Genomic DNA, 14,856 nt, shown 5'->3' on the forward strand with positions numbered 1-14,856 from the left:
GTTTTACTTAGCATATTTTAGTCGATAAACAGCGTATTACGTCATTTGTTCGATTAGTGCAGCTCACGAATGCCGTAATATACAACACAAATCTAACTACGTTATTTTGCTCATTTTCTGATTGATTGCTGATTTTGAATTTCCCCAAGAACCACTCATCGAATCCCGATGAAACTTGGTACATAGGTGGGCTATGATCATGTGCAAAACATAATAATTACATGTACGGAACTTGGTGCAAATACTTGGTGCTCTCTGATTGTTTTCACATCTCAAGACATATTATATAGCCACCAAATTTTTGTATCTAACTATTTCAATTTAAAATATTTTCCATTTCTGTTTCGTATGCCTCTCATACCTTCAGCATACGTTGGTACTTTTGAACCTTTTTAAGTTGAATAACGTTAGTCCTACAGTACCGACAACTTCGCTGTGCCTCAGGGTATTTTATTATTTGGAGATTATCTGTCCTGTGTACATTGCCTGTGGCTTTCATAGCACCAAGATTTTCGTCATTTTATGGCTTTTTGTGCGAAATTTTGTTTTCACGAATTAAAAAGTCTCACATTTTGCAGCGATTGTCGAAGACACTAATTTCGAAAATATAGCTATGAACATTGGCATGTATAATAAGTTTTATGACAATCTAAGTTCGCGTTACAAGTATTGTGGGTTTTGGTTTGCAGTGAGCCTGCAATTTTAGCTTTCAGTATTAAAACCGGATAATATTTGTCTTCTGTAAAGCTCTGTTCATATAAACCTCAGTAATAGATATTTATTGGTGAAAAAGTGCACACAATCGACGCCAAAAATGAACTCATCTATTTTACAACTGTGTATCCCGGGCCGTGGTTGCATTTTAACTGATGCGGTCGTGGCCGCTCAACATCAATTTCCAGGAAGAATGCCTTCCCCTCCCAACAATATGAGTTGAAAGATGATTTGGCAGAATAAAACAATTGGACCCCGCAAAAAATGACAGATTTGCCGCTACCAATAGTTGAACGCTGAAGTACATGGTAATGCGTATATGCTGATTGGTTCAAGTTTATCTCATATGCACTAATTCAGCATGATACCGAAACCTTGTAAGGGTTTATTATATAGATGTTAATTATCACTGCTTTACCGAATATGTGTTAAATGATCATGAGATATGTAATAATATCTTAAAATTCGTACCAGGTTTAAAATCTATCGACTGGAACGAGATTGTAATACCATTGCATGTACATTTTGTAAACATCTACACAATCGCTGACAGAGGGCGCTACTTACAGTGATGTATGGTTTTGCCACCAATCATACACAATATTTTCACACTAACAACACAATAATAACGTATCTCCGCCCTTCATTGTATTCCTATAAAATAAGGGTGTTTTGATTTTTTCAAAAGTCCGCATTTTATCAAAAGAAATTTAATTGCTATTCAATAATCCGTGGAAAGAAGTTGCTTCTGACATTGCAGAACACACCCGAGGGAACACGCATACACAGACATATTGTGAAATTTAACTCAGCCCTGAAAAAATAAACTAAATCGTGTATTATTTTATCTATTACAAAAATTAAACATAACAACTTCTAGTAAACATGATTTGAACTAACAAACGACAATCCGCACGAAACATATTTAAAACCAATATTTTACTAGCTGGAGATTTGACTAAATCTTGAATAAGTTGGTTAATATATAAGGTGTAACTTTTATATGTCTTGATAATTGGACATGATAATATCACAGCAGTGGCACGGGTTTGGTGTTTAGGTAAACATATACTGAATTTACATTCATGTGAAGCAAATATCGAAATATCATTGGTAAGCAAAACAAAATATTTGAACTGAAATGCAGTAGTAGTATTCCAAGCAATCTCGAAGTGTTTTGTAATCATATAATAACACACTGTTGGCAACACGCAAAGCAGCCAGGGCTCAACTCATTCCGGCTACTGTACATCGCAACAACGTTCTTCCTTATATCAGTGTCGTATGGTTTATTGTTATTTTTCTTCTTCATCACGTGAATCATACTCATCAACGAACTTATCTGAGTTTGTCGAGTGTTTTTATCTTTTGTCTTGTTATCAAACGCTAATACTCTGTTACCGCACTTATAAAGCAAATTTCTTAAAAATTCAGGAGTGTCTAGCAGAAAATCTGTCAAAGAAACACCGTCGTCCGATAACTGATCTTCCCTTGTAAATAGAACGATCAAATATCGATGAATGTCCGGTCCAAAAATTAGTTCCAGATCCCTCAGACATTTCTGATGTTCTGGCGTGAGCCTATCATTGATGTTGAACGTCAGAATAATGGCATCCAGTCCACCACCTTCCATGTTGGCGATTTCGGTACACTTGCTGATTTCTAGAGCCACAGACTTCGGAGTTGGACCACCCTTCCCTCTATTAGTGCTGCCATCGCGTAGAAGTATAGGCGGGGTGTCGATGACGATCAAGTTATTTTCACCGATGTTTGTTCCCCAATCTGTTTCTTGCGTGATAGACACCAATGAACGCCGACTTCGGAATCTTTCCACGCCGAGTATGTTGTTGCCAGTTGAACTTTTACCGCTTCCTATCATACCGACCAACACCATAGATACGGTGTCTTTCCTCAATGGACTTCTGCTATCGATACTCATGGCTATTATGTAAACCCAGTGGAATTTTTCTAATAGTATACAAAGTCCTAATCAGGCAATGTGTTTACTTGCGACGAGCGTTGGTGAGTTTAAAGGATAATACGTCGTGTACGCAACAACATTATCACGATACTGTCAGTTATACCTCGTGACCACGACTATACGCAAGCGCATTGGCCTATGCCATATCAAACAGCAAAAAGCAAATTATTAACCTTTAAGCGTAACATGCAAGTCGTATCCAACAACTCCAATTTATTGGCAGGACACTGTCATTTAATAGTAAGTTCAAAGACGTTGATGGCACTATAGAATGTTGGTGTGTATATGATTACCTAAAACATTTACTTATGATTATACTCGATTGCTGGCGAAACCGAAAATAAGGCATCTGCTCTTTACTCAACTAAAATTCTAGTTTATTCATGACGCACATCTACGGAGAACTAATTAACATGTGAACGCTAGCAGACAATCTCGTACCACGCATGACATCATCCTTTATTCAGAATCTAGTACTTAGTCTTTGTTTATTTCAAAACATGTTTCAATATACGCAGGACAGATTGACCTTTCGCCTATACTATAAATCGACTTCCTGTCAGTTTACCCAGGCTAGGTACGTGAAAACAACCCGAAGTTGGAGCAAAGTAACTTAAACACACGATCATCGAATTAGATTAAATATTAACAACTATATTGGTTATGAATTATGGAAGAATTTGTGTTTGGCACAGGTATATTAAATTGCGAAGAGTAAGGCGAAGGTCGTATCTAAAACAGTCAATCCACGACACGGTGTCTGTGGGCCAAGGGCGCCAAAACAGTCAATACATGACATGATGTTTGTAAGTCACTGGCGCCAAAACACTCGTAATTAAATTCTACCAACTTCCTGTAAATATAACCTAAACGCGTGTGTGTCGTTTTGTCCACCTAGTCTGGGTAACTTATAACACACATTATTCGCTGAGGGCGATAAGCGGCTACGTCTTGCCATACTCATGCAAACCGTCTCTGTGATGTACAACTTGTGTTTTACACTATAGGTAAGTTACAAATCGGTTTGTAAGTGTCAGTAACGACATAAATGGTTGGATAAGTGGCGTTTTATTTTTTGTATTACGCTCCATAATTTTCGAGTCCCAGATAAAAAAACTAATGTCAGTTAGCTATGATACTAATACATTCTATATATTTTTAGAAAACATGGCTAGCAAAGATGGTGGGTGTGAAACCGTTATTCTGGTTATAGTTGGTCCAACAGGTGCTGGTAAGAGTTCCACTGGTAACACCATCTTAGGAAGACGTGAGTTTGAGTCGACATTGTCATCTGTGTCAAAGACAAGATATATTAAATGGGGTAAACGTGCTATTGGAGATCGAGACGTTGTGGTGATCGACACCCCCGGCTTGTTCGATACTCACGAGGAAATGACTCCAGAAATGCTAGCCACTGAAATATCGAAATGTATCGGTATTGCTATGAGTCAAGGTGTCGGCCTTGATGCAATTATTTTAACAATGAGTGCTGATCAGCGCATGACAAAGGAACACATGCATACAATTTTGTATCTCCGAAAACTGTTTGGTGAAGAGATGATGAAATACGTAGTGTTACTTTTTACCAGAAAAGATCGACTTGACGAGGATGATACGTCATTGGATGAGTATTTGTCCGACGTCCCACAGTTTCTTGCTGATCTATTGGACGAGTGTGATTGTCGTGCCATAGCGTTCAACAACAAGACTAAAGATGTTGAAGTCAAAGAGCGTCAAACTGCTGAACTGTTGCAAATTATTGAGAAGCTGAAAACGGTAAACGGTGATAAGCCTTCACTAGCAACTTAACAGATCGCGTGAAGCGAGTAATCGAGGAAGACCGGAAAAAGAATTACAGCGGACCAGGCGGTAGTAACAAACAAAGTGAAGAAATTGCAAATGGGTTAAACGCTACAGTCATTGAAAGTATCACTTCCATCTTCATAGAATTTGGAAAGAAAGCGTTCGTATTTGTTAAAATGATATTTGAGAAATAGTTCTAACATTGTTGATAAAACTATTTTGCATAAGATTTTTTAAATGTCTGATTTAAATGTTCTGATTTTTAAGTTGTTCGTTTTTACTTTCAGATAGCTACAGCATTTATTAGAATTCAACAAAAATCGGAGACTATGTATATACCACATCGAATGATTGCCCTCTGAGTAGTGAATGTTTTGATTGACCATTTTGATGTCGATAACGGAATAATGATGTTGTTGCATTGGTTATTTAAATGGTCATGAAACCTTCAATGACCAATGCTTTGGTATCCATTAAAATGTAGATGCCCGTTACGTATCTTAAGCTTTAAAATTATTTTATACTTGACAGTGTGATTGATTAATTATTATACATTTCTAAGAATGTACAAAACTGGTTATCATAACAATATGGTTTGTCAATGTTGACCCCCTTAAGTACGCTTCATTTCTCGTTCAGAATAATTAGATATAGCTATGTGTTCTATAGAATACGTAACGTACGCTTTGATCAATATGTACAAAAACTCTACTACAACGTTTAATGATGTTGAGATTGATAGGAAGAATCAAACGTTCAAACTATTACTATAAATAGAATAATACAGTTGGTACCTGGATAAAACAGTCATTAAAACAAAATTAGTATTTATTATTTCATCCATACATCCATATTTTCAGTTTGCTCAAACTACGTTTGTATGTATTGAAAATATTCATTGCTTACATTACAATACAAAAATCTATCCAGTTAATTTTCATTAATAATATATTGTTTTAGTATTCAAGAATGAACAGCTTTTCCAGTTACACACTTTGTACGGAAGTATCTAAGAAAAGCAGTGTTTTTGCATTTTAAATCTGTCATTGATTTGAAATTCTTATAGTGTTTAATAATAAAACAGTAACTACTTTTCCAGTATTCCTGCATTGCATGGTGTACCGTACGTCATTAAGTGTTCTGCTTAATCGCAATGTTGATGTATCATAGTGTACGCGCGTGCATCAGACGTCTTAGATATGCTTAATACCAAAGTATAATTTTCAACAAAACATGTAGGAACGTCGATTTGTAATGGGATTCTATGCTATTTGACTAGCTGACATTTGTGTCGCACAAAAACAGAAAAATAAACATATATACTAATATATTTTACTATGTCGCCGTCTCGCGAGGATTTGTCTCAACACCTGTCATTTTATATGATCAACTCGATCAAACATGACTTCGCCAATTTCGATTAACACGTTACACATCACAAACATTGCATTGGAAATAATTTCTTCGCAATTTGAATCATTCCAAACAAAAAAATGAATGCAGTATATTAAAATCAAAAAAAATATATTGGTGATATTCATTTTGTCATGCTGAGTACTGATTATATTAAATTATGGCTCAGCTTATGGTTCAGACTCATAGCCACAGGTAGTATAATGGAACATCACTATTCTACGTGTACACATTAATTATATATAATGACACTTTCAATGACAAAGTGCGTTTTATTCTGACGGTATCATGTTGTCCTTATATAGTAACAGCTATTTGAATCACACAAACATAATTTGAATAATTTTACTTGACAGCAACAAATAAGCAAATTTTCTATATACATTTTTTGTTACCCGTCATTATCAACTTTGCGTTTCTCTTTCCCAGTTGTCATGTAAATATGTACACTCTTAAATTGAATAGTTATTTTTACATTATAAAACATAATAATCGTCTGTCTTACTGGTGGACAGGCTGACCTCAAGCACTTACGGTTTGGGTGTGTTTTGGTATATGTGTAGATTTCCTAATAACTACAAAGAGACGATTTCTTCGAAGCTACACAATGGAGCGTTTAGTTTTAGTTTCGACTGTTTTTCTTCCATCAGACACATTCCTCGTAAATCTACTATGTACAATCATACATGAGACTTGATTGAATGCATCAGATAGTTATAATAAGTTATGTCTTTGCTGCATGCTGATGGTCGGTGAGAATCGCTTCCACTATGTCAACTACACATATTTCTATGGCAAACCACGACACAGGTCTATTATTTACGTTGTCCACTGTTTTGTTTGGAAATTAACATGGTAACGACTGCAAAGCGATGAAAACACCTTTCTTCCTATTTGTTACTTATATTCGGAGGTGAATGCACCTCATTTAAAGCACGTTTCGGTATTTACATGTACGGGATATTCAACACGAGCATGCTTCTTTCAAACAGGCGACCCAACACTCGAAATAGTGAGACAATGTTCTGTACGATATGATATTAACTATTTGTCATGGTCATTAGTGTTCTTAAAATGATCATGCCATATCACAGCCATTTAGTTAATTGCTGCCATGACAATTACAAGTGTTATTCTCTTGTTACAAATATCATTGAGGTCAACCCATGGTTTATCAAAAGTGACAGAATATTTCCCCAAATATTGAGAATTAAAGATACCGTCACTGATAGCAGTTGTATAAAAATGAGATTTAAATTCAACTTAATAAGCTAATATTATTTCGAATTGTTGGATACTGAATCATTATTATTTGTCTATCAAATACTGTTTATTTAAAACCATTAACGTAAATCATTCGTCTGTGAGAACACATTTGTACTGCTGGACAAGTTGACCTTGCACGTAAGCTCTCTTTCTTAGTAACTAAGAATGAATGAATTCTCCGAAGGTGAACTATTGAATGTTTATTTTTTGTTTTGTCAGCTGTTCATTCTGTCGCATGCTTTGGAGTTCTGTTCATGACATGTAATCATGCGTGTACACAAATATTAATCATTCTGACAGAGCAATCGTTGTGCAGCACATATATTGTCATTCTTAGTAATTATAAATGAATTCTTCGAAGCTATAGAATGGGTAATTGCAACTTTGTCAGCTATTCATTGTGGTTCATCGTGGTACTGAATCTTATCTATGTTGACGAGCATTGTGAGAAATAGCTTTAAAATATTCATCCAATGGTCGTGCGGAATAGATTCATCCAGCACTTATAGCCGCACTGTAGTGTTTGTAGATTTTTGTCATAGCCACACAATGCAATACATTTGCGCTTAGCCTAGTAAAAATGTTGTCGTACCACTGTTTTATTATCGTTTAACATGATGTGAATCAGTTCTCTGATTTGATATTGGACTGGATTTTACAACATTCAAAAGGAAATCACCAAGGCTGATTGAAATAAATATATCATATTCCTATGCATGTCAAGTATCTATGGAATGTAGCTTGCACAGAAAGACGATATAAACTTGTTCTAAAATGGAGAGTCCTTAAGAAGAAAAAAACAGATAGTCAAATATGGCGATGAAGTATAGTTTAAAAACAGATTATACAAAGAATATATAATATAATTTTACTGTGGTACACATCAAACTATGGATGTGAATTGAAGTTATGAATTCAAGTTTTTGTTGTACATTACGCACTGGATTGCTGCTAGTGATGAAATTTGGCATTAAATACAGAACGGTTACTGAGCGTTATGAATGCTTGTTACAACAATATTTTTTTTCTAGAAAATTTGCCATTTGAATCTTAACTGGGTAATTGCAATGCATATATCTCTAGTCACATGAATTGAATTTGTAATTGCGTGGACAGAACATTTGTATGTATTACAAATATACTGATATATAAGTACATATCTATGTATATAGGTAGTTGACATCGGTAATTGCAAACTAATTTTATGACGGAAGTATTTTGCACTATACCTCAACAGTTAATGTGTTTTTATTTTTGCTATGTCGGCAGATATGTGCCTAATTTTTCATTCCTGGGTTTCAAATTAGATTATTACCGTTACTGAGAAGGTAAGTGTGCACAAAACATTACAGAACTTGGTAAATGTTAAAGATATAGCACTAAAAATTAATATGGTGTTTTATGAATTCATTCTACCTAAGACAGCTTTTACTTCGGTGGAATTAAACTTTGTAATGTAAAAAAGTGAGCGGGCGATATAACGAGAACACATAGGTTATGCCAAGTACTTTTTTTTTAGCCAACTGTACAGACCAAAAGTTATTATGTCTAAAATCATCTCAGCAATCACGCCTATTAGAGAAGATATTCCCTTTGCAATACTGTCACATTGCATGTCAGCTGCCACACCCGGAAGTAGTCCTTTGTAATTCTTTTCTCTATCTCTTTCAACTGCTTCGGTGATTACTCCAGTGACTTCATCGCTGAATGGCTCGACGTTCTTTTGCATCATCATCATCAATTTTTGAATCAATTCATCACGTTGAGAATCCTTTTCATTTTCATCTTTTGTTTTGTTGTTGATCCCAACCACACGATTATCACACTGCTGTAGCAGATGTTGGAGTTTACTCGGACAGTCCTTAAGAAAATCAGTGAGCGTTTGGTCTTCATCGAGTTGGTCTTTTCTTGTAAAAACTATGGTAACATACTTCAGAAACCTTTCTTTAAATATTTCTTTGAATATTTCCACAGACTCAACAAGTTCGTCCGTGAATCGATCTTCGATGCTGAGAACCAATACAAATGCATCGATGCCTGGACCATGAGTTAGTGCTATGGTTGTACACTTGGCTATTTCCCTAGCAATTACTGTGTTAGAGACTCCATCACGTGTGTCAAAAACGCCAGGAGAATCAACTACGACGATTTCTCTTCATTTATATGAGCATTTCCCCCAGGCGGCTTCCGTGGTGGTTGACGACAAACTACGCTTAGATATAAAAAGATTAAGCCCAAGAATGGTGTTCCCAGTTGCGCTCTTACCAGACCCCGTTCTTCCAAGCAACAGCAAATTTATTTTCCCGTTGCCTGTTGCCATAATGACAATATCTGTAAGAAAAGCATTTAGTTCACGTTATCGATTTTGACCTCACATATGCAAGTCCAACCATTACATTCTGTGAAAACAGATACGGAAAAAGCTTAAAAAATTGGACAAACTACCAGTCTAAAATCTCTGAACAATCTGAACAAGACAATAGTGTGTTGTAAATGTCTGTCGCGATCTGCGTCATTTTAACCATTTGTTGTATGCCCAACTGGGTATGGGGCATTAGTGAGTACGAGCAATGAAGAGGAAATTATGTTTTATGTGGGAATGCATGGACATAACAGCTAGAGATGAACAAATTGCACGGAATTTTGCAATCACCACATTGATATTCTACTGACGCGCACACACTTACCGTGAGATGTCAGTTGTTCAGCCTGTACTGCAAAGATTTGAGTGGCTACATACCATAGTAGATTAAGGTACTAGGTACCCCTGAACCAATAGCTGTTATTTGTGGCCTTTTTCCCGAAATAGTTTTCTCAGAATGTCCGCCTCAGAGATGTTCAAGTATCATGTTTGCCAAGATGCACTGCACTATAAAACCATACCCCAGACCATTCGTCCCGGTGTTATCGCCACACGAGACTCCAGCTTGTCTCCTATACAATTTTCCTTCCGCCCACTTAATTTTAATATTCATATGACCTTTGCACTGACATCGATAGCCAATCGCATTCGACCGCGGACGTCACTCTAAATAAGCAACTGAATAAATTAATATACCATATTTGGAAGATAGCGGGTAAATTCAACGTTGTTGGTGTGTTCCTTCGGGTTCCGAAGTCGCATGAAACGAGTTCATGTTCCGTTATCTTTCGCAAGTAAAACAGGTCGATATGTATTAAACATGGCATTTGTTTTCTTGTTTTAACCCCCTTATTACGCAAGCTTCCGTCGAAGTGGTGTTTTTTTTCGACGATTTGTGGCATGTTGCAAAACGAACGAAACATTGCGGCATTCTTAGCGGTGGATAAGGGATCGATTATGTCGTCACATTTATGTCTCGTTTGAAAGAGAATAAACAACCGCTCAGAAAAATATGTTGCTAATATTTAAGTGCGGTGCCTTGAAATCGCCTGCCCGACGTCCAAATTTCAAAAGGATGTTCGATTTGCAATGACGACCGTTCATATGTACTAGGCGACGTTACTAATTACTACTAGGGTCGGTGTTTGCATTAAGAATTATAGAACAAAAGATCAGCAAAGCGGTGCTTTTGTCGGCGATTTTGTCAAAGGGAATATTGATAAAATGTTGCAAAACAGAATCGCGAATTGGGTGAAAAATTGCGCCGGCGGCATTCTCAGCGATGGCGACACCCGAGAAACACCGTGTCACGGTGCATTCGTGCATCAGTACACCGAAGAAATACATACATATTGTTGCGGACGACTATTGTAGACTGTGTTCGTGTAGTCTTCGAGTTTGTGGACAGTTAAAGTCGTGTGTGAATTTATTCAAGCCAGGAAAAGCAGGAGGGATAACTTATGGAAATCGTCTTTCCAATTTGATCCAGTGCGACGTTGTGAAAGGAGCGACTCTGTCGTCTCATCTATGTCTAGTTTGTAAGAGAAAGATTGATAGCGCAGAAAAATCTGCCAATAATGTAAAACAGTGGCGTGAAATTGTCAGTCATTCTAATATCTCCCAACCTGTGAACGAAAGGGTTAAGCGTGCTGCCTTGAAATCGCCTGCCCGACCACGTTCAAGTTCAAAACGACGTTCCATAACTTTCTCACATTCAATTTGCAATGATGACCGCAGTTCAAATGTACTTAGCGACAATTTCCTTAGAAATCATTTTGATTTGATTTATGGATGGCGAGCACCGACACTCTGATCCGATGAACTAATCAAAACTAAAATGGCGCGTGTCACGTGACTTTGTTTACTAAAGATAGCGTGGACGTTTGATTGACACTCAACTCATTAGTATTCCACCAATCACAGCTACATCTACTTTCTGGATGTGCGCAGTCAAATTGTATAGAGACAAGCTGGAGTCTCGTGTGGCGATAGCGATAACACCGGGACGAATGGTCTGGGGTATATAAAACCACTACATATATGTAAACTAGAACAACCGGAAAAGTGGCCCAACACTGTCTTCAATGAAACAGAATAACCCATGTCAGTAAATGTCATTCATCGAGTCGAGGGTTCGAGTAAAGCATTCAATGCTTTGATAATTAAACTCTTCCGTGACATTGACAGTTTCACAATAGATAGACAACATTAGCATTTAGTTTTACTAGCAAGAAACTTTTTCGAAATCATCGTGTTTCATGTTTCTGTGTTCATATATGTAATTTCGATTATTTACACGTAGGTGTTTTCACTGCATGGTGGACATAAATGTTCACAAGAAAATTTCTAATAACTCGTGCTGATCATTATTTGTGAGTGGATTATATTTTACATGTTGTTTGTGATGTCGCAGTTTCGAATTGCGCATGTCCAAATAGTCTGCTTACAATGGCGAAATGCGTTTGCCGCGAGCTCGAATCTCGGGTTTCACGTTTATGTTCGTATAAGTGACATCAATCTCTATTATTTCACTCCGGCGGGTATATTGGTACCCAAGGATCTTCGTAGGCCGTTCTGACCATCGAGTTGAATTTATTTCAGGGGTTTGGGACTTGAAATTCCCATGTAATTGTAAAAAGTATATTCACTATGCCCTATATTAAGTTCCATTTTTAGTGCAATGCAATGTGGCGTAACGTGTCTGCTTTGAGTGGCTATGTGAGGTTCTTAGTGAGATCGTGTCAAGCATCAGAAAGCAAATTATTAACTTTTAAGCGTAACATGCAAGTCGTATACAACAACTCTAATTTATTGGCAAGGGTGCATGCAGGACATTGACATTAAATAGTAAGTTCAAATTCGATCTCGAGTTTATCCATGACGAACATCTATAGAGAACTAATTTACATATGAACGCTATGGTTTCAAACGACAGCACCAGACGTAATCTCGTACCACGCATGACATCATCCTTTATTCAGAATCTAGTACTTAGTCCTTGTTTATTTCAAAACATGTTTCAATATATGCAGGACAGATTGACCTTTCGCCTATACTATAAATAGACTTCAGTTTACCCAGGCTAGGTACGTGAAATCAACTAGTAGTTAGAGCAAAGTAACTTAAACACACGATCATCGAATTAAATTAAATATTAACAACTATATTTGTTTAGCTCAGCTATATTATATTGTGAGAAGTAAAGCGAATCGAAGGTCTGTAGGTCAATTGCGCCAAAATAGTCAATACATGAAATTGTGTATGTAGATCACTTGCGCGAAAACACTCGTAATAAATTTCATCCAACGTTACGCAAATATAACTTAAAAACGCGTGTGTGTCGTTTGTCGCGTGTGTCTGGGTAACTTGTAACACACATTGTTCACCAAGGGCATACTTATACAAAATAAACAAATAAATAATTTTCTCATCGTTGATGATGAAACATTCAGCTGGTAGCAGAGTCGTCTAAATTAATCACCATTGCAATTATTTCAACAATTCTGCGACTGAATTGATTTGCAGACGAGGTGTCCTAATTTTAATATGATGAAGGTCTTGAAATAATACACCAAAATGACTAATTTGCACTGCGGGACAAGTTGGCTTAGCACTTAAATCTGTTTCTTAGCAACTAAGAATAGATGAATTCTCCGAAGGTGGACTATTGAAGGTTTACTTTTGGTTTGTTAAGCTATTCATTCTGTCACACGCCCTTGAGTACTTTTTATAATATTGAATGTTCATGACATGCAGTCATGCATGGACAGGTTGTTGTTATTAACACATATATTAATCACTCGTCTTTGACAGGGCAATCGTTGTGCAGCACTTAATTTTGCTTGTCATGCTTAGTAAATAGAGATGGATTTTACGTAGCTACACAATAGGAAATTGTAACTTTGGGTTTGTCAGGAATTCATACTGGGTCATCGTGGTCACTTTTTTTTCAAATATTAAACTTCATTAAAATATATAACTAATCTGTCTGTATATACATTTTTTACTCGTGGTCGACGTTTTACATAATGAGAACTAGGTCTCTGATTTGACCTCGGATAGGATTTTACAACATTTAAAAAAAATTGTAGAAATCCCTAAAAGACTAAATGTGATACATATACGCTATCAGTATATTTATCAAGTATCCAAGCATTCTTACTTTTACAGAAAGATGAGATGAGAATATTATAAAATGAATAGGTCTAAGACTTTGGAAACATAGTATGAAATATAACCTGACAACTTTTGTGATGCATTGAGAACTGTTTCTCCAGGGTAATTCAAACAAATGAACATCAACAATAAATAACATTGTAAATAACTCAAATGACACATTAATTGTACTGATTATAAACAAAGAATTATTGTAGTGGTGTGAATTGAGATTATGATTTCTAATCTTGGTAATTATGGCAATATATAATAGATTGTCGACAAAATGGTGTTATTGTGTAATGTAATTATTTTAATAAGTGTAATTTAATTGAAGGATATTTATTAATATCATTTTTTCTCGCTGATAGATTATTCTCTCGCCAACTAAGTGCGATAAGATTTGTTTTCATTAACAGCAGTGATAATAGATTTACAAAATAACATCTTTCACGTATACTGCTCACATTCCCAGACTGTGGTGAAAATCCCAAACTACGACTGAATGTTAAAGGTTAAAGATTAGGGTTAAAGGTTATGCGTGGATTTATTGAGGGTACTTGAAGAAAAAAAAATTGACTTAAATTCCAATTTCTATCAGTCATCGTATATTTGCGCTTAATATCTTACTCCACTATTGCGTCGAACTTCGTGAAATTTATTTGCATATTATGACTATAGTTTCAAACAACGGAGCACATTCTGTAATAAAAATCACGTACTGAGGCAGAGAATTCGTTTTGATATTTTATACATGCATTGTTTATGAACAAACACAGTGTAGCAGACGTGAAACGCTGTGACACCTACATGTTAGGGGGGACGAAATTGTTTAATTAATTATTTTTATGGGTAATCTCCGTCTGTGCGTCTGGAGCCATTTCTCAAACACTCATTGCCTTGTCACATACAAACTTAACACACAGACTATATATGGTGACTTAGATATAGACATATGTTCATTTCTGTTTCCGACGACCATACATATTAAGTTGCAGGTGCACGTCATGTTTTTCTAGAGATTTAAACAAAAATGGTCGACTGGTGGTCACACGTATTTAGAGTAATTGTTCTTGACAGCAACGAATATGCAAATTTTCTGTTGGCATGTTGTGTCAACCTTTACCCTTTTTGAGTTACTCGTTCACAGTTGTATACAGGC

At 36.2% G+C, this 14,856-nt stretch overlaps 3 protein-coding genes across 3 annotated transcripts; 1 reads left to right on the plus strand and 2 right to left on the minus strand.

The window, feature by feature from the left end:
* Positions 1 to 1,897: 1,897 nt before the first annotated feature.
* On the minus strand, positions 1,898 to 2,653 carry LOC102810241 (uncharacterized). The gene has a single exon (XM_006825619.2). It carries the CDS (start codon positions 2,651 to 2,653, stop codon positions 1,898 to 1,900), a length of 756 nt encoding a protein of 251 aa, XP_006825682.1.
* An 859-nt stretch (positions 2,654 to 3,512) lies between these two features.
* Positions 3,513 to 5,833, plus strand: LOC102810126 (GTPase IMAP family member 9-like). Its single transcript, XM_006825618.3, has 2 exons — positions 3,513 to 3,702; positions 3,858 to 5,833. Exon 2 carries the CDS (start codon positions 3,863 to 3,865, stop codon positions 4,502 to 4,504), a length of 642 nt encoding a protein of 213 aa, XP_006825681.3. The 5' UTR covers positions 3,513 to 3,702; positions 3,858 to 3,862; the 3' UTR covers positions 4,505 to 5,833.
* A 2,839-nt stretch (positions 5,834 to 8,672) lies between these two features.
* On the minus strand, positions 8,673 to 9,497 carry LOC146747602 (uncharacterized). Its single transcript, XM_085497394.1, has 2 exons — positions 9,443 to 9,497; positions 8,673 to 9,268 (listed from the first exon to the last, which is right to left on the minus strand). The coding sequence occupies exons 1-2, from the start codon at positions 9,495 to 9,497 to the stop codon at positions 8,673 to 8,675; spliced, it is 651 nt and encodes a 216-aa protein (XP_085353520.1).
* Between the last annotated feature and the right edge of the window lie 5,359 nt (positions 9,498 to 14,856).

This window comes from Saccoglossus kowalevskii, chromosome 3, assembly GCF_978046115.1.
Source record: "Saccoglossus kowalevskii chromosome 3, keSacKowa6.1, whole genome shotgun sequence".
NCBI lineage: Eukaryota > Metazoa > Hemichordata > Enteropneusta > Harrimaniidae > Saccoglossus > Saccoglossus kowalevskii.

What these genes read in the sequence shown, in the direction of transcription:
- LOC102810241 (XM_006825619.2), bottom strand. Translation starts at nt 2,653, where the DNA reads ATGAGTATCGATAGCAGAAGTCCATTGAGGAAAGACACCGTATCTATG.
- LOC102810126 (XM_006825618.3), top strand. Translation starts at nt 3,863, where the DNA reads ATGGCTAGCAAAGATGGTGGGTGTGAAACCGTTATTCTGGTTATAGTT.
- LOC146747602 (XM_085497394.1), bottom strand. Translation starts at nt 9,497, where the DNA reads ATGGCAACAGGCAACGGGAAAATAAATTTGCTGTTGCTTGGAAGAACG. An exon ending in GCTTGGAAGAACGGGGTCTG is followed by an intron (nt 9,269 to 9,442) that starts GTAAGAGCGCAA and finishes TCTCTAACACAG; the next exon opens with TAATTGCTAGGGAAATAGCC.